The 20,473-nt window shown below is 35.8% G+C and overlaps 1 protein-coding gene across 9 annotated transcripts in view; it reads left to right on the top strand.

Annotated features, from left to right (window-relative positions):
• The first annotated feature begins 31 nt into the window (after nt 1–31).
• Nucleotides 32–20,473, top strand: part of ULK4 (unc-51 like kinase 4) — a 226,062-nt gene continuing 205,620 nt past the window's right edge. For 3 of the 9 annotated variants that reach the window (XR_007904773.1, XM_051789187.1, XM_051789180.1), the window contains exons 1-13: nt 32–356; nt 1,828–1,976; nt 4,264–4,363; nt 7,339–7,478; nt 8,813–8,972; nt 12,009–12,110; nt 12,963–13,046; nt 13,913–13,988; nt 14,608–14,703; nt 16,569–16,696; nt 16,803–16,875; nt 18,916–19,015; nt 19,480–19,584. Coding sequence is in view for 8 of the 9 variants with exons in the window: in XM_051789187.1 (XP_051645147.1) it covers nt 1,839–1,976; nt 4,264–4,363; nt 7,339–7,478; nt 8,813–8,972; nt 12,009–12,110; nt 12,963–13,046; nt 13,913–13,988; nt 14,608–14,703; nt 16,569–16,696; nt 16,803–16,875; nt 18,916–19,015; nt 19,480–19,584 (1,302 nt within the window). In the remaining variant the exon portion in view is untranslated. Of the gene's footprint in view, nt 357–409; nt 633–1,827; nt 1,977–4,263; nt 4,364–7,338; nt 7,479–8,812; nt 8,973–12,008; nt 12,111–12,962; nt 13,047–13,912; nt 13,989–14,607; nt 14,704–16,568; nt 16,697–16,802; nt 16,876–18,915; nt 19,016–19,479; nt 19,585–20,473 lie in introns of those variants that run through there. The other 6 variants (XM_051789183.1, XM_051789182.1, XM_051789186.1 and 3 more) reach the window with 6 other exon arrangements.

Below are 20,473 nucleotides of genomic sequence, written 5' to 3'. Positions count from 1 at the left end.
GCGGGGTGGCGACCATCCGAGAGGCGAGCGGGGGGAGGGCGGGAACGGGCCCCGGTGGGACCCATCGGCGCGTTCCTGCTAGAATAAGGGGAAACAAATCCCCGCAGTTCCCGGAGTCACCCTGCCTGCTGTGCCGGTGCCTCGCCCGCTGGGTTTATTTCGTGGCGCGCAAGGACGGGCGTCCCGCCGGGACACTGCCACCGGGGCATGGGAGACGCCGTGCCGGGGGCGGGGCTCCGCCGGTTCGGTTGATGGCGGCGGCGCGGCGATGATGCTGCCGCCGGGTCCATCCTGCACCGCATAAGTACGGCGGTCGTTCCCTCCCTTTCCCGCCGGGTCCATCCTTCGCCGCACAGGTACGGCTGTCGCTCCCCTCTGCCGCTTTCCTTCTTTCCCGCTTTCCTTCTTTTCCGCTTTCCCGCGCGCGGATCGCGGCCGTTACCTGGAGGGGCGCGCGCGCCCAACGGCCCCGCCCCTCACCGTCCTCTCGCTCCCCTCGCCGAGCTGCGGCCCGAGGGTGGGGCCGAACCGGGCGGGGCCGGTGTCCCCCGGCTGAAGGACTCCTTGTGTCACTTTATTTGATCTCGTTGTACTTTATGACAAAACCGGTGAACGAATTCCAGCTCTCTAAAGTATGTCATGCGTGTTAGAGAAGTTGTGGATGCCCCGTCCCTGGCAGTGTTCAAGGCCAGGCTGGATGGGGTTCTGAGCAACCTGGTCTAGTAGGAGGGGTCCCTGCCCATGGGGAGGGGTTGGAACTAGATAATCTTTAAGGTCCCTTAACCCAAGCCATTCTGTGATCTTATCATTCCATGCTCCATTGATTTGTGTACTGAATTTATGGTATAGCCATTACTCTTGAGATTCAGGGATGCTAGAGCAAATACTTCTCTCTTCCCTGTTACCTCTTGCAGAGCAGCTAAAGGAGACCTTATTTGCAAGTATTGCCAGTCATGAGGTGGCAAGGAAATCTTCCCTTTACTATGTGTGAAGAAAGATTATGCACAGATACCCCCAAATGCCAGACAGGATTGTAGGAAAATTTATTTCCAAAGTCGATAACACTGGACTTAAAGAACATTAACCTTTTCGGCGTTTCAAACACCGGGCCTGGAGAAAGACGCGCCCTCTGTTCTTCTCAGGGCTTTTATCATCCCTTCCCCCACTCCCCACTCTGGGGACCTTCAAAGATGTCTGCAAAGACTTATCTTTTTCTCATACCAGGGAGAGGAGAAAACATCTAAAACTGTCTCTGGAAGAGATGCCTCTTCCAGACAGGAAAGTCTTCCTAAGTGAAATAAGCCCTGATCTCTTTGTAATAAATCTTCCAGAAGGGTCTTACACCGTTACACCATGACCATGTGCCTTTATGTGTCATTGGTCTTGCTTTTGTCAGATAACCAGATATTTCTGTGCTTGTCCTTGAGCCTGTTATGCATTGGTGTGGTTTGTTGCCTGAGTGGATGATAATGCCTTTCATATGACCGACAATGAAGATACCTTCCATCCATCTAATGTATATGTGCTGTTCAGTCTTGTGACAAGGTGCACATGTCAGGTTTGAAGTATTCATGGAAAGAAGAAGAGCAAGGAAGGGGCTTTGGTCATCATGATCCTCAGCTTCCTTATGAGGGGAAGTGGAGAGGCAGGCACTGATCTCTTCTCTGATCTTTCTGGAAATATATAATCCCTATTTTTGAGCATTGGGAGGGAGATACTGTACATCAATGACTATTAAATTTGAATGCTTCCCCATTCTCCTCCTTTCTTTAAAGGATTATTTGTTTATGAGACTAATACCATGTTTTCACTCTCTTACCTGTAAAGCATCCTAAAGTATGGAGAACTTCATTCTGTATGAGGAGATTGGAAGAGGAAATAAGACAGTTGTTTATAAAGGAAGAAGAAAGGGGACAATTAATTTTGTTGCCATTCTTTGCACTGATAAATGCAAAAGAGCTGAAATAACAAACTGGGTAAGTAATGGGGTTTTCCCTGCTAAATCTGGGAAAAGATACAGCCTACCAAAACCTTGTAGCACAGGTATTATAAAAGAAAAATACCATATGCTTCTTTAGATGGAGTTTGTCATCATTCAGATGAGCTTCTTAAGATTTTAAATTCTTATACTTTAAATAGAGTCTTATTTTAATGTATTTATTTCTTAACCTGATTTTACTGTCTTCTAGATCACAAGCTTAAGCCCATGTTTACAGTCTTACTGTTTTTGTGATGTGTCAGAGAACTTGTAACAATAGCTACTTGCATTTAACTTTAGTTAAGTTTGCTTTACTTTACCATTAGTTGTGCAAATCCAGTGGCAGTAGTACCTTCCAGTAAATAATCAAGTTCTTACTTAGCAAGAAGAAATTATTTTTGATGAAAGAAGGCCGTTTGAGATAATTCAATCCTGGTCTGTAAAACCTTGGCACAGTTTTAAACATCTGATACTGTCTGGAAAAGAAACTGTAACTGATACAGTTACACAGTTCAAATATTCTATTTTTCCAGTAGATAGGTTTTGTTTCTGTAAGGGGTTAACCTTGGCTGGATACCAGGTTCCCACCAAAGCCACTCTATCACTCCCTTCCTCAACTGGACAGGGGAGAGAAAATATAATGAAAGGCTTATGGGTTGAGGTAAGTGTAGAGAGAGATCACTCACCAGTTACCCTCACAGGGAAAACAGACTTGGTTTCGGGACATTAATTGAATTTGTTGCCAGAGAAGGATAACGAGAAATAAAACCAAATTCTTAAAACAACTTCCCCCCACCTCTCCCTCTTCCTGGGCTCAACTTTACTCCCAATTTTCTCTCCCTCCTCCCCTGCCAGTGACACAGGAAGATGAGGATGGAGGTTACAGTCAGTTCATCACATGCTGTCTTTGTTGCTCCTTCCTCCTAATGCTCTTCCCCTGCTCCAGCATGGGGACCCTCCCATGGGAGACATCCCCCACAACCCTCTTCAATGTTGATCCTTCCCACAGGCTGCAGTTCTTCATGAACTGCTCCAACACGGGTCCCTTCCATGGTGTACAGGCCCTCAGGAACAGGCTGTTCTAGTGCGGGTCCCTGCAGGATCACCAGTCCTGCCAGCAAATCATCTGCTACAGCGTGGGCACCTTTTTCCATGGGTCTGCAGGTCCTGCCAGGAGCCTTCTCCAGCATAGGCTTCTCATGGGGTCACAGCCTTCCTCAGGCATTCACCTGCTCTGGTGTGGGATCCTCCACAGGCTGCAGGCAGATCTCTGTTCCCCTATGGACCTCCACAGGCTGCAGGGGGACAGCTGCCTCACCATGGTCTTCACCGTGGGCTGCAGGGGAAACCCTACTCCAGCTCCTGCCCCTCCTTCTCCACTAACCTTGATGTCTGTAGTGTTATTTCTGTCACATGTTCTCACTCCCCTCTCTGCTGCTGTTCTGGAGCAGTGTTTTCCCCCCTTTCTAAATGTTATCACAGCAGCACTATGGCCATCGCTGATGAGCTTGGCCTCGGCCAGGGGTGGGTCTGTCTTGGAGCCAGCTGGCATTGGATTAGTCAGACATAGGGAGAGTACTGGCAGCTTCACAGAGAAGCCACCCTTGTAGCCCCCCCTTTACCAAAACCTTGCCATTCAAACCCAATACAGTTTTATATTCCCTCTCATTGGTTCAGTGATCATTTCTTGGGAACTTGTTGTTGTTCCTAGGAGCGTTATTAGTCTTACAAAACCATCGAGGGTACCTTACATACCAGTCAAGCAAAAAACAGGCTTCTGTAGAGATTAGGCCATGAATGGTATAATAGAAATATAGATCTCCAGGGACTCTGGAATGATTGTCCTTGCCTGATAAGATTAAGAATGATGGAAAATTTTCTTTTTTCTTCCTCTCGTTGTATTGTCTCTCATTTATATTCTTCTTGAAAAAAAAAAACTAGGAGTGCAAGTTTGACTCCAGTTTCTGATTTCCAGTTTGTTATTGTTTTAGTGATGCAGGAAGGTTAAATAATATTTATAATTTTGGGTTGGGGAAGTTCCTAATTTTTTTTCTATAAACAGGTGAGTTGGGCAGGATCTGTGAGGAAAGTTATCTTTTCTCAACATACATGTAAAGCTAAAATATTTGAATAATAATATTAGTGCACTGGAAAAGGCAAGAGAACAAGTATTTCATCTAGGGTAAAGGTGTATTGTTTCTTGCTGCCCTGCCATAAGTCCATATAAACATATATTATATTTATTCCCCCCCCTCCAGTTAAGTATGTTGAAAACTTTGTTCTAGGTTCGTCTGACTCATGAAATCAGACACAAGAATATAGTGACATTTCATGAATGGTATGAAACAAGCAACCATCTCTGGCTTGTAGTGGAACTATGCACAGGTAAGATAAGCTCAAAAAGTAAAAATTTAAAAATGAATGTTTGTAAGAGATTTCATCTGGCTGTTTCTCTACAACAAATCTTTGAATAAAGCATGATTATCTCATTATTAGCTTGAGAACCCTGTTTATATATAAAAATGATTTTGCTCTTGGAAACATTTTTAGAAATCAACTGAAATAATTTCTCCTCTCCTTCACTGTATGTGTCTGTTAAATGTTAGTTGATGTGGCATAATGTTGGGGTTTAAGAGCTGAAGAGATATGGCTAATCAGGAGAACATAAAAACAAATTATGGATAGTTGGAGGGTAGTTAAGTAATAACTTGAAAAGTTTTCTAAGTACTGGCAGCTTTGGCATTCTCTTTTAAAAGACAGCAAGGAGCAAATTAAGCTATAATGTATAAATGAAAATGTTGTTCAAGTTAATTTTTAATCAAAGGACAATTTAGCAGTTAAAGTAAATTATTTAAATTTTCTTCCTATTCTGTGCAAGTATTTTGACTTCCATGTTAAAATGTTAATTGGGGAGCTCTGAGAACCCAAAACTGCATTAAGCGATTCACCGAGTTTTGATAGGTTCTTATCAATCTATTAAAGAAATCTTTTAAAGCTTTTTCTAATTCTAATGACTGATATTTTAAAGTCCCAATAGTGTTCTTTACTCCACATGGAGAGAAAAGAAAGCCAATAGGCAAGTGATGCATGTTAAGATTTTTGGCATCTGAAGTTTGTTTAGTAGTAAAAGCCCTCATTACACACAGCCTTTTTATCTATCTGGAATTCTGTTTGAAAAATTCCTGAAGAAGAGAACCTACAAGTTCTGGGAAAAAAAGTCAGGTCATTCTTTCAGTGATTAAAAGTGAAGTTAATGACCCATAGGGAGGCTTTGATCTCTTTGCTTTTCCAACTTAGGGGCACATATTTAAGTTATTAGACAGGCAGACTTTTATTACTGAAGAATTATCAAGTGTTTTGCCTTGCAATATTGCAGTTTGCTGCAAGGAGAGTGTCTTGAAGCTAACTTATTTATACATAAAATATGACATTGATTTCTTATTAATTTTGCTGAGATTGAAAGCTGCTTTTGAAATATGTAAGATCTCTCTCCTTTGTCTCAAGCTGACAAAGTGAGTTTCTGTTATCAGACACAGAATCCTTCTGTGTTGCCAGTTCTTTTTTTTTCTTTATGTATTTGGCCATATTATAGAATTTTTCTATATGGAGTCCTCTAAATTACATTATAAGAAACAGTTATTAAGCATGTTTGAAAATTCTTTACTACAGCTATGTAATATGGGTGTGTTTTTAAAGGAGTGACTGATTTACTAACCAACCTAAAATGGCTTAGAAATAAAATCATTTTAAGATTCAGAAGTGTTGAATAATTTGAAGAATTCTGTAATGACAGACCTGTTAGTCTTTGTATTCTCTGAAACAAATAATTGATCAAAGGGAAAAAAGTACAGGAAAATCTATTATGTGATTTGGAATAAAAGATCTAGTATCCATTTCTATGAAAAAGTTTCCTAGTCCCTGTTTAATTCAGGAACTTAAATTTGTGTTTTGTTTTGTTTTGTTTTGTTTTAATCTGCATGATTTGGATAAGATATAAATAACAGGCAACCCAGAAAACCAATAGATAATTTAGGAAATGCAAACTGTAAACTGTGGTCTCAGGAGAACAGATTTGGTGCAGGATTAGTAAGGAAACAAATGAGGCTGAGAAAAGAGATTTTAGGGGACATGTTTTGTGGAATTTAGGATAGAAAACTGGGACAGGAAGGAAGAGAAAGACTGAGCAGTGAGCTTATGGGAAATTAGATTAAAAGTCATCCAAGTCCTATGAACAGTTAGGATGGGAATGACTCAAATTGACTGAGTCTGATGACATACCTGAGAATCCATAGAATGTGAGGAAGCAGGTGATGGGAAAGAAGAAAGATTTTTGCAAGGACACTGAAAGAAACAGGAACAATCAGTGGGGAAAAGCAAGGACTGTGAAGATGAGTGAAGGACACAGATGATAGAGGATATGTGTGAGGGTTATTTGCAAAGTTTTGTAAGTGTAAGCTTATCAGAAAACAAAGGAAGGGCTGGTCAGAACTTAATGGAGGAGGAAAGTAGTGATTTTGGAAGGACAGAGAAGTCATGTTAGGATAAGAAATCCATAGAGCTATGTGAGTTTTTTCTGGGCAGTTACTGCTTATTCTTAGAGGGACGTACAGGGCAGACAGCTGGGGTTTGTGTGAGAAACCTGGAAAACAAAATTTTAGTCCTGGATATTTTTTTGATTCTTTTCTCTAAAACAAAAGAAAAAAAAGAAAAGCAAAAAGAAAAAAAGAAAAAGAGGGGAAAGGATTAAAATGAAAGAACTGAGGCACATGAGTCAAGAGACCTCACTGTGTAGAAACACTGTATGTGAAGAAGAAACAAAATAAGTTATCTGTTGGATGTTGTTGACCTTGGGACCTCAAACTGTATCAGTTTTACTATTTCAGTTGTCTCTGAATTCAGTGGAAAATTGTCTGCCATTATCTTTAGCAATTGTTCACAGAGGTTGATAGCCTGCTTTTGGTATTATTTATTCTTTTAACTTAGGCAGCGGGAATCTGGTTAAGGAATTTGAATAAATGCATTTGGTTTACATATAAACAAATTACATTGTGAAGTGACACAGTTCCTGAATTTCTTTTTTCCACTTCTGATTCCTTTGTAAAACAAATAAAGTAATTTTGAAGTCATGCACTCAATTTAATTTTATTCAAAATTAAGATTTTTGTCACAGTATTGAAAATAGATTTTTTTCTGTACATCTTAGATTTTACAACTAGTAGATAATATCAAGAAATATTTTAAATATCTACTAATAATGGCTTTTGATTGGCATCTTTTGAAGAAGCTTATGTAATGTCCTTGGGAATTACTTGTATGACATCTTTTTTTATATGCACTTACTATGTGTAAACATGTTTCAGGTGGTTCTCTAGAATCTGTCATTGCTCAAGATGAACATCTACCTGAAGATGTAGTGAGAGAATTTGGTGTTGAATTGATTACTGGTTTATACCATATTCATGGGCTTGGAATTATCTTTTGTGAATTAACACCTGGAAAGGTAAGGAAGAGTATTATCTATAGGGAACACTGCATGTTACTTTGCATGCCATCAGCATTTGTTTTATTATTTGTGTTCTACTGTTTGGAAGAGGTTTACCCCAGACTGGAGGCCAGTTGAGCTTTATAATATATGTGAAGACAATCAGAGACAAGTCTATAGCTTAAATATTTTATTATCTAATTGATTCTTTCCCTATTGTATATCTGATACAATGTAATAGATTCTTTTTGATTTGTTGTACTGGTTTAATTTAATGAAGGATTTTAGTTCTCTGTCACTGGACATAGAATAAATTCATTATTATTCTATCATGCTGCAGAATATTTTGCAGTCATAGAAAATGCTAATGGGGGACTAAAGTTAATTAAACTGTCTTTGTTAATAACCTTCTCTATTGTTTCCAGATGCCATGTAAATTATCATCTTATTCTTGCATAAAAATACGAATCTTTATGTACTTTCTCATTTTGTGTATATGTGTGTAATTTATGCAGAGGTTTGCCAAAGTCCATGTTTAATTCATGTAGTCACCAGAATATGACTATAACCAAAAATTCTTGAATAACAGTAATTGTTTTTGATCTTGATCTACTAGTGATTAAGTTACCCTTCTTCTGTGAATTCTTCCACAATTCTACTCAGTTCCTGTCATTTATGGGTACAAAAGAACTAAAAAAATATGAATAAAACATAATGGAGATGACTCTGTAGTCTTCCAAAGAAGAATGTTGCTGTAAAGGACTCCTTTGAACAGAAAGTAGAGTGCTGAAGTTAAGGTTGCTTCCATGCCCCTCTCCCTGCTTCTGATTGAATGGGCTATTTCTCCAAACAAAGTTTTTGGGATTATGAAGTTTTTAGTTACAAGAATAAGTAATGACTGCCCAGAGAAAACTCTCATCATCATTGGACTAAATCTGTGGAATTTTCTGCCAGATAAAATTAGAAAAATTCACTTTTTTTCCTCAAAGAAAGCCATGTTTGATTTCACTCCACATTTATTTTCTTATACAGTTTTACTCTACTTTTACTTTCTTTTCTCTAGTAACATAATTGTTTATTTAGATTTAATAATAAGTAAACGAAAGTGCACAATGAAACTCTTAAGGGTTCTATTGTGATACTTTTGGTTGTAAGAAAAAAGTCAGTTATTGGCATTACTTAAAAAAAAAGCTTTTCATTGTTTCTGATTACAGCGATCATCTCTATGTACTTAAATGGTTTCAGATTGTGATTTTTTTTAATAAATTATTTTATACTTTGTGTTGGAAATGTCAGCAATCATCAGTTTTAATGTATTGTACTAGTATGTTGGATTTTGTTTATTCTTCTAGATTCTTCTGGAAGGGTCTGGCACTTTGAAATTCAGTAGTTTTTGCTTGGCTAAAGTGGATGGTGAAAACTTGGAAGAATTTTATGCTTTAGTTGGAAATGAAGAAGGTGAAGATGTTAGTGAAAGTACTCCACAAGGATACTTGAAAAACAGATTTCGAGGTACAATATTTTTACTAGCCAAAATTAACCTTTACCAAAGAGACAAAATGAAAGTTGGAAAAAAACTTAGTTTGAAGTAGTTTGGAGAGAAGACCTTGAAATACAATAGTTGTTTAGCATTGTGGTGGGGGCTTTCTAAATGTCTGGAGACTCACAGAGTCACAGAATGGGTAAGGTTGGAAGAGGAACCAGAATGGGTCATCTGGTCCAGCCTTCCTTCTCAAGCAGTGTCATCCTAGATCACATGGCAGAGGATTGCATCCAGATAGTTCTTGAATATCAGTGAGGGAGACTCCCATCCTCTCTGGGCAGACTGTTCCAGTGCTCTGTCACCTGCACATAAAGAAGCTCTTCCTCATATTCGGGTGGAACTTCCTGTGCATAAGTTTCTACCTGTTGCCTCTTGTCCTGTTGCTTGGCACCACTGAGCAGAGCCTGGCTCCATCCTCTTGGCTCCCCCTCTTTAGTCAGTCATCTCTCCTGTGGCTGAACAGGCCCAGCTCCCTCAGCCTTTTCTCATAAGAGAGTCATCTTTGTAGCCCTCCACTGGACTCACACCAGGTGCTCCATGTCTCTCTTGTACTGAGGAGAGCAGAACTGGACACAGCACTCCAGATGTGGCCTCACTAGGGCTGAGTAGAGGGGCAGGATCATCTCCCTAAAACTGAATAATTAATTCTGTAGTGTTATCTTTTGTAAAGGTTAATGTCTTTCCCTGTGTCTTTGCAAAGGGAAAGCATGTTCAGTACTTCTTCTGTAAATGGATTTAACTTATCCTGCATACAGGGTATTTTTTAAGTAAGCTCAAACCCAAAATTCAGCTCTTAAGTAAGATTATTCAGAGAGATCGTGACTTACAGATGGAACAACACGTGTGAGTGAGTAGAAAGAAACTATTTACAAGTGTATGGTAATAATTCTCTATTTCATAAATACAGTTTAACTAAGAGCTGGAAAATAATATGCTTCAGTCTGTCATAAAATATATGACATTAACAATTCCTGACTCCAAGTTTTCTTTTGGATTGAAGCTCATATGTAGGTGATTATAGATTGTATCAGACTTTCAGAACAAACTTCCAACATAGCATACCTGGAGATAATTAATTTTAAATCGTTTTTTATAGCTTTACGTGAAATAACTACATTACAGTTTATTATATAATCTTTTTGTCTTGAACATATTTTTGTTATTTTATAAACTCTTCTTGATTTTTTTTCTTTGTAGGGAAAAAAAAGAGGGAGCAAAATTTCAAGGATTAAAAAACCCTCCCAAACGCAAAAATAACAAACACTAAACTGAGTATGTGAATGAGATCTGAAGTGTTTCAATGTAACTAATTAATTGAAAATATTAATTCTTGGTTTGGATTTGCTAAGGAGGCTAAATTATTATATGCTATTTGATGAAAACTACAGAAAATCACTAAAGCTTTGGAAGCTCAAAGTTCAAACTGGAAATGGCTTGCCTTACTAAGGAAATTGTATTTCTGGTATTTAATTGGTATAAGACAGTGTATTAAAATGAATAAAAAAGGATTCAAAGGAAGTAGCAGAAAGAATCACATGTTTACTATCTTTTGTGCTCCAGTTATAAAGCAGTAATTGGAGAGTGAAGAAATAAGTGATAAAGAAAAATGATTTAGAATTAATCCTGTTTTGTCTCAGAAAAATTTGAGCTATGGAATTATTTATAAACTTTTAAAAAGCCTTTGCTGCAGATGCTCTCTGTAAGGTCTGGGACTAAATTCCATTAAGTTCATATTAAATATATACACGAGTACAACACAGAACTATTGCTTCTTTTATTGGAGAGTGCACTGCTGTACTTTCATTGTCCTTTTTGATGCAAATGGTACAAGTGATTTGTAGTTTGAGGTCAACTGTTTGGCTACCTTTAAGAATGATAATTTCATTTCAAAGTATGAGGAAGTTAATGTGCTTCAGTTTCGATAGGCAGATCCATGCAACTGCAGTAGATTGCAAATGCTATGTTATTTTTTCATTGAATAAGAAAAAATTCAGAAACTTGTTTTTAATCTTCTGAATAATTTCTTAGTCCTTATCTTGGAGCATCTCGCAGACCTCTATTTCCAAGATAGTGATGTGGCATATCAGTTACTGTTATTGGAAACAATGGAATAATTCTTAATATTTTATGAGAACAGAGAAAGCTCTCTAAATAGTTTGCTATCTCCTTCTGAAAGTCCACACTGGGAATAGTAAGACCAAGACCAGAACTTTATTCAAGAAGAAATACAAATCTCATCTCTTTTCTGTTGCTTTTTAGAACAGCTGTTTTGATATGTATGGAAATGACTTAAAAAATAAAACCCAAGAACAAAAAAATCTAAAATAAACTTTTTAAAGGACTATGGAATGGACACTTCTACTGAACTTGTGTAGTTTTTTTAGAGATTTTTGAGAACTGTAGAAATAAGAACTGTATATTTTTTTTTCTGTATCAAGACAAAAGGGATTTGTGAATAAGATGTTATCATTTGTGATGTTTTCAAAGTGTTTCAGTGTGAAAATAGCTATAACTATTTAGATCAGTGATCTAGTTGGCTACCTGCCTTGTTTTTTGTAACAAAACTTTCTGAGTTCATGAAGGTTTATGTCTTTGGATGGCTTTAAAAAAAAAATCCCAAACCTGATGTAACATAATGATTTCTGTTGCTTATATGAGAATGATATTGGTTTACTATTCTACTCAATTTGCTTGGTCCTGGAAGCTGTTAAAGCATATCAAAACATTATTTGCGTTAATCACTGTGTTTGAAAAGTGTAGCACAAGACAGCTTGGTTTAATAGAAGTGAAATGAACAACAAAATAGCATCTATAATCCTACATAATCCAGTTAAAGTTTAGGAAAGAAGTTCCTTTGAAACTACTTACATTTGGTATTTCAGTTTTCTTATACTAAGTGAAGATAACCCCTAAGTCACTGAAGTCTGGAGACAAAGTTTAAAGTGTTGAACAGGATAAATGCTGAATGAATAATCCAAGTGCATTATACATACTGTATTTTGTAGGCTCTCCATTGTACACAGCTCCAGAAGCAATAAAGGGAGATGACTTCAGCAAAGCCAGTGACCTGTGGTCCTTGGGATGTTTACTTTATGAAATGTTCTCAGGTTGTAAGTTTGTGTATCTATTTATTATCTGTTATAATGGAAACATAGGTCATGATCCCAGAGTAAATTCTTGTTAACTTTCTAGGGAAGTTAAGACACAGAAAAACTTCAGACAGGTTTTAAAGATTTCTTGAAGAATATACTAACTGCGCTTAAAAGACAAAAAAAAGTATCTTTATCAAATAATCAAGTAGTACTGTTAAGTTGTCCTGTTGACTGTGATCTAAATACAAGACTAACCAACATGTATGGTTTAAATACTATGATTTAAAATTATAGCAGCCCTCGAATTCTGACAGTGTAATGTTTTTAATCTCCTCAGTATTGAACTCTGAGTGCATTATTTCAAGCTTTGAAAGAGAAAACTGTTTCACTATTATAAAACTAGAGTAATTTGGTTTTCTGCAGATAAAGTGTCCAGTTGGTGCAGCTGAAAGGAAAACTTCATCACAAAAGATAATTACACTGCAACCTTCTTAAATCTTAAACAATATGCTGATCTGTTGTATCAACACAGTAACACAGATATTGAGATTTCTGCCTAGACCTCTTCCTGTTATATCATTGCTGATTCATGCAGGGCTATCATGGTGATCTCCATCAAGCCATCTTTGGTGCCTCTTCCATCCGTGGTTTCTTGTGCTGTTGATGATACAAGAATTTAATCCAAGGTTTTGAATATAAATTAAGAGAACTTGATAAATAGCACTCAGGCTGAAGGTGTTTATTTCTTTGGATATTTTCTTGGGAAAACTTGTGATATGTCATGAGCTCATGCTATATCATTGCCATCACCTGACAGCCATTTTGAAGTTTGCCTAATCTGTGAAATACACTTCTGTTTGTTTGTAGGAAAACCACCATTCTTCTCAGAAAGCTTTTCTGAATTAATTGAAAAGATTTTATGTGAAGATCCATTGCCACCTAGACCAGAGGGTGAGGTTCTGTTATATTGTAATGAATCAAATCAGAGTAATAATTACAAAGCTAGCTTTTTGCACTGTTTCTTCTGAGGCTGATTGCAGTAATCAGTTAGTTGTCTGAAGTGAATGTTAGCAATGCCTTCCTTTCATAAGAACTTTTTCCCTGTTAATGATGAATTCTTGTTTCCCCTTTGATAGACAGACATATAATTTACTTTTAATTGTTAACACCAAATATACCTAGTGGTATGGAATTTTTGATCTTGGTCGTTCTGGGCATCAGTGTTATTCACAGAGATCCTTAAATATTAGTGGCTCTTTTCAGTCATAGTAAGGTACTTGAAAATGGTAACCTGCAGAATTAAAACTGTTGTTATTTCTTTCAATTCTAGGAGAGATTTTTTTTTTCAAAGTGGGTGAAGTGCCTTTCTCAGTTCTGCACTCTCAGAAGTAGAGTCTTTTCTCAGTAAAATAAGAATTTTGGAAACTCTTTTGTATAGTGGGGTTCAACAATGGTCCTCTGAAAATTATTGCTGGAGGAAACTTAATTTCAGTTTAAGCAGATTTTAACTCCACTTTATTTCTTTCTAATGGCTATATGATAACTGGAGGGTGCTTTTTTTTACGTTACAATTTTAACTAGTTTGATGACTGAAAATTGGTGGGTTTGTTTGGTTTGGTTTTGGTTTGGTTTGGTTTTTTTGAGGATCCTTTGAAATACAAAGCGTGTATATTTAAGATTCTTTATACATTTAGTTTTTTTCAGATGAGATTGCTATTAAGAACATTTTTAGCATGATCTGTAGATAATTGTTTGGTCTACATTGGGCAACAGTTCTGCTGCCTGTTGCTGATCTTCACAAGTGCTTCTGTTTACAGGTTCTGCTTTTCACAAACCTTCTGCTGAGTTCATCAGTTTGCTTGATGGGTTGCTTCAAAAGGATCCTCAGAAAAGGTAAACTTCTAATCCATGACAGTTGTTTATGTAGTCACCTCTGGAGAAGATAATTACTATGATACTATATGTATAGTATTTTGTAGATGACAAAGAATGCAAAAAAAAAATGTAATCCCTCATATAGAAGAACGAACTGTGCTTTTTGTTATATGAATATATACAAAATTAATGTTTCCATTAAGTGTGTCTTTATATTTTTATAGCTGGTGCTAAATAGGTAAGTGTAGCAGAATGATAGGCAATTTAGAATTGGATGGCTTTGCTTTTCCAGAGCAGTGGGCAGAATTATTTTATCAGACTTTGATTTATAGGTGATACAGTTACATTGTTAAATAATTTGATGTAATTTACGGAGTAGCTCAGACAATTTACATGTGGGATTGACTCTGCAGTTTCCTTCATTTTTATCCTCATACCTCTGCTGTGTGAATTATCTATTCTGACTCGAGGTAAAAAGTTCGTCCTGAAAGAAAACTTATTTGTTGTCCAAATAAAAGCAAACAACAGGATTAATTGCTCTATAGTGTCACTGGGTTAAAAACCTAGTCTGGTATGTTTCTGTGGAGCTGTTGTCCTTTGCCACTGCTTTTTCAGTTTGTTTGTTGCTTTTCAAAAGGCTGAATTGGACAGACCTGTTGCAGCATCCGTTCTGGAAAGGATCCCTTCGCCATTGTGGTACTGAGTCTGCAGACAATCAAGGCACAAGCTCAAGGTACCAAATCTTTCAGAAAGACTTCTTTTGTAATAAATATAAGCAAAGGTAAAAAAAAATATTTTATTATGTTTGTCTGTAAATTTTATCATTTTTGAAATTTTGCTTAGAATTTTCATGTATTATTGACCGGAGTTTTACACTATTCAGTGGGCAGCTTGGGATGTTTAGGAATTGTATTGTCCTATTAGTGTATTACACTGTCCATTCACTTCAACAGACTCTTTCCTTCTGGCTACAGAATATGTTAAAATACGCTTCTGAACTAACTGCTGTCAATTTTATTTATTTGTTTATATATGACATAACATTGTTGCATGAATTTGACTTGCAATTTTTGTTTTGAAAGCTTTTGTAGAATGGGTCAGTTTTATTTCTAGTGAGTTTTTCATTTGTTTATTTTTGTGCATTAGGCTTAGAGCATCACAAAGCCTATCAGTACAGCATCTTAGAGCTGTGGTTGAGCTTTATAATCTTGCAAATGCAGCTGACCCATATTCTTTGCTTATGACATAAAGCATTAATCTAATAGTTGGGATTTTTTTCTAAATTTGTAATACTCTACACTGCTATATATATGCAGAAATACACAAACCTTTTGTGCAAATGGTTTCTATGTATTAAAAAATTAGGCTTCTTCAGAACTCCTGTTACCTTGCTGGTTTTTTTGTTTTTAATTTTGAATTAAGATATTTAGCGTTGACTTTTCAGTCACGTTGTTCTAAATATTTGAAAGATATGTTCTACTCTAGTGAACTGTTCACGTTCTAGTCTAGTGAACTAATGTTAAAGTAGTTTTCTTTTAGAATGTTGAATGTTTTTGTGTTATGTCTACTTTAAAATTTTCTCTCATGTTGTTTAATACCTATTTCTGACACCAGTGCTGCAATGTTTTTGTAATTATCATTTATTCTACTTTGAGATACAGCTCTCTGTCTTTTAATTTTATTATTGCTTTCACCTACAAGACATAGAAGAAATTAATATTTACAGTTTATACCACAAAGTAAGAATTTATTCATGGTTTTAGCAAGACCTCCATTTCAGTGCTCACTTTTGAAGAATTTTCAGAGAATCAGAAGAATCTTAATCTCCTATGAAATATTGGGCTATTTGACCTTACTCTTGAGGGTTTTCTAATGCCTCTGATGTATCTGCTGATAAATGCACTAATTGACAACTATGACAAATGCAGGACATTGGCCTGACATGCTAAAGAAGCTCAATACTTTTTCTTTTCCAACTGTGAATGTATCTATTTTCTTCACAACGTGGATTTGATTAATATTTGATATCCTGGAGAGCCTTCAGGAAATTTGTATAACCCAGTTCCATTTGAATAATAGAGGGGCATGCTAAAAAAACCCCGACCAACCACAACCAATAAACTTGCAATTAAGTGTGACATGTAAATCATTACACAACAAAAACAAAACTAAAAAAAACCCAGATCTTAAAAATAACCATACCAAATCAAAACAACCCACCAAAAAGTAGCTTCAGTCTAGGCTACTGACTTCATTGTTAGAGGTAGGTTTGTTATGACTTTTTTCCTGTGAAGATTGAATGATCTGTAATGCTCTTAATATTTCTTTACAAGTCTTTTATTGTGGGGTAATAATTTAACTTTTCTACTGTCTTCCATGTAAGTTCTAATGTGAGAGAAAGAATTTTTAATATTCTCCTGCTCATTTGCTGTAAACTTGTTTCTCATCATTGCCATTACTAACATAAAAAGTGTATGTAACACATATTAAAATAGTATGTTCTAGAGAATGACAGCTAAATTTTATTCTAACAATTGCAAAAAAATAATCCATATGATCCCTCTTTTTTTAAGTCTGTAATTACTATCCTCTGTTAAGCAGCAATGAGGACACAGAGTCATCCGTGTCTTGGAGTACAAAAGAGTCAGTGGATACTCATAAAAATCTAGATAATCTGTCATCTTCAAGAGCAGATCTTAAACTACCAAGCAGTTCTTTCAAAATAGGTAATATTCTTATGTTATTTTTTTACTTATTTTTATCAATCCTACCAACATCTGTATGTTTGATTTGATTTTAACCTCTGAATGCAAGTTCATGTTCTCTTTTCAGTAGAAACTCAGACCGAATTGCGCCCCAAAAGTGCAGTTGATGGTGAATCAAATGAATCCATATTTCTTCTGAGGTATGAAAACCTAAAGAACAGTTTGAAAACTGTTGAAACAGTTGAAACCCTTGAAATCCTGTATTTGTGGTGCTGGTTTTTTTCCCACTGTCTCTTCAGACATTTTATTATTCTGTCTGTAACATTGTGCATGTCTCCTTTTGAATTTTCTATTACCACTTTAATTAATATTAAAATATTAGAATAGCTGCAAAAGCAGTGTGTGTAGTTAAAGCTTATCTGGCTTTATTACACTGTTTTTGGAAGTAAATTTTTGGTTTTTTAGCTGTCAGTCTAAACAGAAGAATTTATTTCCATCTTCGTATATATGAGAATAGGCTTGGAATATGATTGCTTTGAATACACAAGAATAAGCATTCAACATAAGATCCACTAATAAATTCTACCTGCAGCTTTTCTTCCCAAGCTGTTGGTGTGATATGATAGTGTGTACAAAAGTTATTTCAGTTGGTTTTATATAGTGTTAATTCTCATCTCACTTATAAATTCTGTCATCACAGCTAAACACATACTATTAGTAATTTCAAATAGCATTTGCTTTAGCAATCTGCTGAAAAGAAAGGCTACAATGACATTAAAAACAGTATAAGAGCATGTAATCCAAATAGTGGTTTCTTTTTAACAACATACTTTATTTATGATAAGCACATTAGTTTAAATATAAAAATTGAAATGTAATGCAAACTTTTTTTTTAAAAATCTGTTTGTAAACCGTCTTTGCTTCAATGATCTAACTTCTGAAAGCAGTATGTGTTATCTACTAAAGTATTAAAACAGGAAGCTGCTGACCTGGCAACTTGACACCAGAATTTACTTAGCTGCTGGAGGGGTTACTCAGCTTTTAACAGCAGTAGCTTCTTCTATGTATGCAAATGGATAGGTCTTATTAATTTCAGAGAGTTCAATCTCTTGTCTTGTTTTAAACTGAGAAACCATCTGAGAACTGGAAAAATAGGAAATATTTTCTGTATCTCAGACATATACCAAAGCAAATCAGTTGCATTAATTGAAAAAAAAACATATTTATCAAATCTACGTATTTTGAAGGATGTGGTAACCTAGAATAATTATTCGGCCTCTTAGCTAGAAATCATAAAGTTTTTTGTTTAGGAACTAAGACTACCTAAACTTCCAGCCACATCCTGATATACTTTTTTTACCGAAAGAATTAGGACATTTTATGTAGTTTTATGTAGGTGATATTTTGGCATTCCTTCGCTGTGCCCAAGTTTCTCTTGAAAATAGATGGAAGATTAGAAACATTATGTTAGTCATTTGATCATTGATTTTCATGAGTATTTTTAATTTTGTTTGGTGTTTTTATTTTTAACTTAGTTGCTTTTTCTAATAAATAAAGCTGATTTGTAGCTAAATGTGTCTATTACTTTCTGCTAATGAAGAAAAGACATTCATTTGAAGTTGATGGTTTAACTAGTTTCCTGGCCTGCCAATTTTAATAATTCTAAAGTTGATTTTAAATGCATTATGAAAATTGCAACTTTGCAGTATTCCGGTCTTTTCTTTCTTCATTTTCTATTTTGCAAACAGGATTTTAAAAAGAAAAAGTTAAAGGGTAAACCTAGTTTACAATTTTACACGAGATTTAGGCAGTCTTAGCCAAGAGTTAGCAGTCAGAAGAGAATAACATAAAATAAATTTCAATTCTTTCTCACATTAATTTTCTTTGTATCTTGTTTGTTATTAGGAATTCAGATAATAATGTTTGAGCATCCAGTTTTTAGAGTGATTATTGCTGAGAAAATAATCAAATTAGATCCATTTAACATCAACAGCAACTACAAAATACCACCTTCCCATTTTTAACTGGTAAACAAATCCTAACCTTGTCAGAACACATTTAAAGACAGAAAATTCATGTCTAGTTGGTGGCTCAGGCATAGCCTCATTTATGTTTATCAGCTTTGAAAGTTTGCTGTATGGCATGAAAGTTTCAAAAGAGCAGCAAAAGAGCACTTTGCAATGAAACTTAATCTGTAGTCTTTATTGGCTTATTATTATTTTTTCTTTCTTTTCTTTAAGTTCTCGTCCCACACCTAGAACTAGCACTGCAGTAGAAGTAAGTGATGCTACTGCTGCCCCAATCAAAAATTTTTCACAAAGAGATTCATGCTTGAAGAAGGTGAGTATAAAATTTATATTAAGGGATGATGGTATCTCTATAAGTTAGAATTTTAGCCTGGCGTCTGTGGCAAAGTCAAGTTTCTTCTCCATCCATAATTAGCAGGGAATCAGTTCCTACAGTGTGCAAGTAATTTGAAAAATATATTTGCAGAAGTCCAGATGTATGAGCTAAGAAAGATGTTTAGTCTACTTTTTTGCCCCAGTGCATAAAAGGGAAAATGTTATCTTCTTTCTTGTCAGTCTGCAGTTTGGACCCATTGCTTTTTCTTCCAATGTATTTCTCTTATGATTTTTAATTGGTCCTATCTACTATTACATAAATGAAAGGTAAGTTAGAATATGTTGTTTACATGGCAAAACTGCATAGTATAATTTTGAAACGAAACATTTTGGGAATAAACATGAAGAAACTTTTTTTTGGTGCAAAAAAGTTTAAAAAAAAAATCTTTGTTCTTGTTCTAGGCTGAAAATATGTGCTCAAGTCAGCAGGATATGGAGTCAGCATTGAGAGAGCTCATTTACACTGAATCTGATCTTATCATAACGCCAATCATTGACAATCCAAAGGTATAGCAAAAAAAATATAAGATTCAGGAACTTGTGGCTGGGGGTATTTTTGCAGATAAATTTTTAATCAGGGTGAAACTCTTTTCCTGTATTTTACAGTTCTCATTTTAAAGCAGTTACACCCAGTCATCTGGCAAGCTCTCATGCAATTTTTTTGGCAGTCTGTATAATTCTATTGTGTTGCTAATTTGGAGGAATGAGTTATTTTGGGATTGAATAATAATATTAAATAATGTCTTACAAGAAATAGAAGCTACTAAATACTGCATTCAGTGTTTTTGTAGATTTGTTTTCTGATAACTTCCTTTGATACCTGTTACTTAAATGAGCACAAAACTGTGGTTTGGTATACTCAAAACAAGGCCATATATGAAGCCTTCTAGATTATAAGTTAGACCTTTACAGAAAAACTTTTGTTATTCTTTAAACTTCAGATGTGATAATGTTTTTGAACTCATTTTCTCTCCAAAAGAACACCTATTGTTATAAGAAATGTCCATCCTATTTCTGTCATATGTATTCTAGTGTGATAACAGTTTGTAATGAGTCTGTTGAGCAGGGACTGACACTTGCTTGACAGCAAAGAGCGAACCAAAAAAGAATCAGAGCTCTGCACTGCAGTGACAGCGTAACGTGCATTTATGGGCATTACTGGTAGAAGGAATAATAGGCAAGAGCCCCTTTAGTCTTCCTTTGTTTCTGTGCTAAAAAAAAATGCAACTGTTTTAGCAACTTTACTCAGTAAGTGACAGATGCAGAAAATGCAACATTTTTGATTGGAAATGAACATCTAATCTCATTAAGAATGTCTTACGGCTTTTAGTTGCTGTGTTGCTTTAGTATTAACAATTCTTTTGGTTTGTTTTAATGGATTTCCTAACACTTTCAA

Source organism: Manacus candei, unplaced genomic scaffold (assembly GCF_025592945.1).
Source record: "Manacus candei isolate 608988 ecotype Guabito, Panama unplaced genomic scaffold, ASM2559294v1 h1tg000026l, whole genome shotgun sequence".
Taxonomy (NCBI): Eukaryota; Metazoa; Chordata; class Aves; order Passeriformes; family Pipridae; genus Manacus; species Manacus candei.
This window is presented reverse-complemented; position numbering and strand designations above follow the sequence as displayed.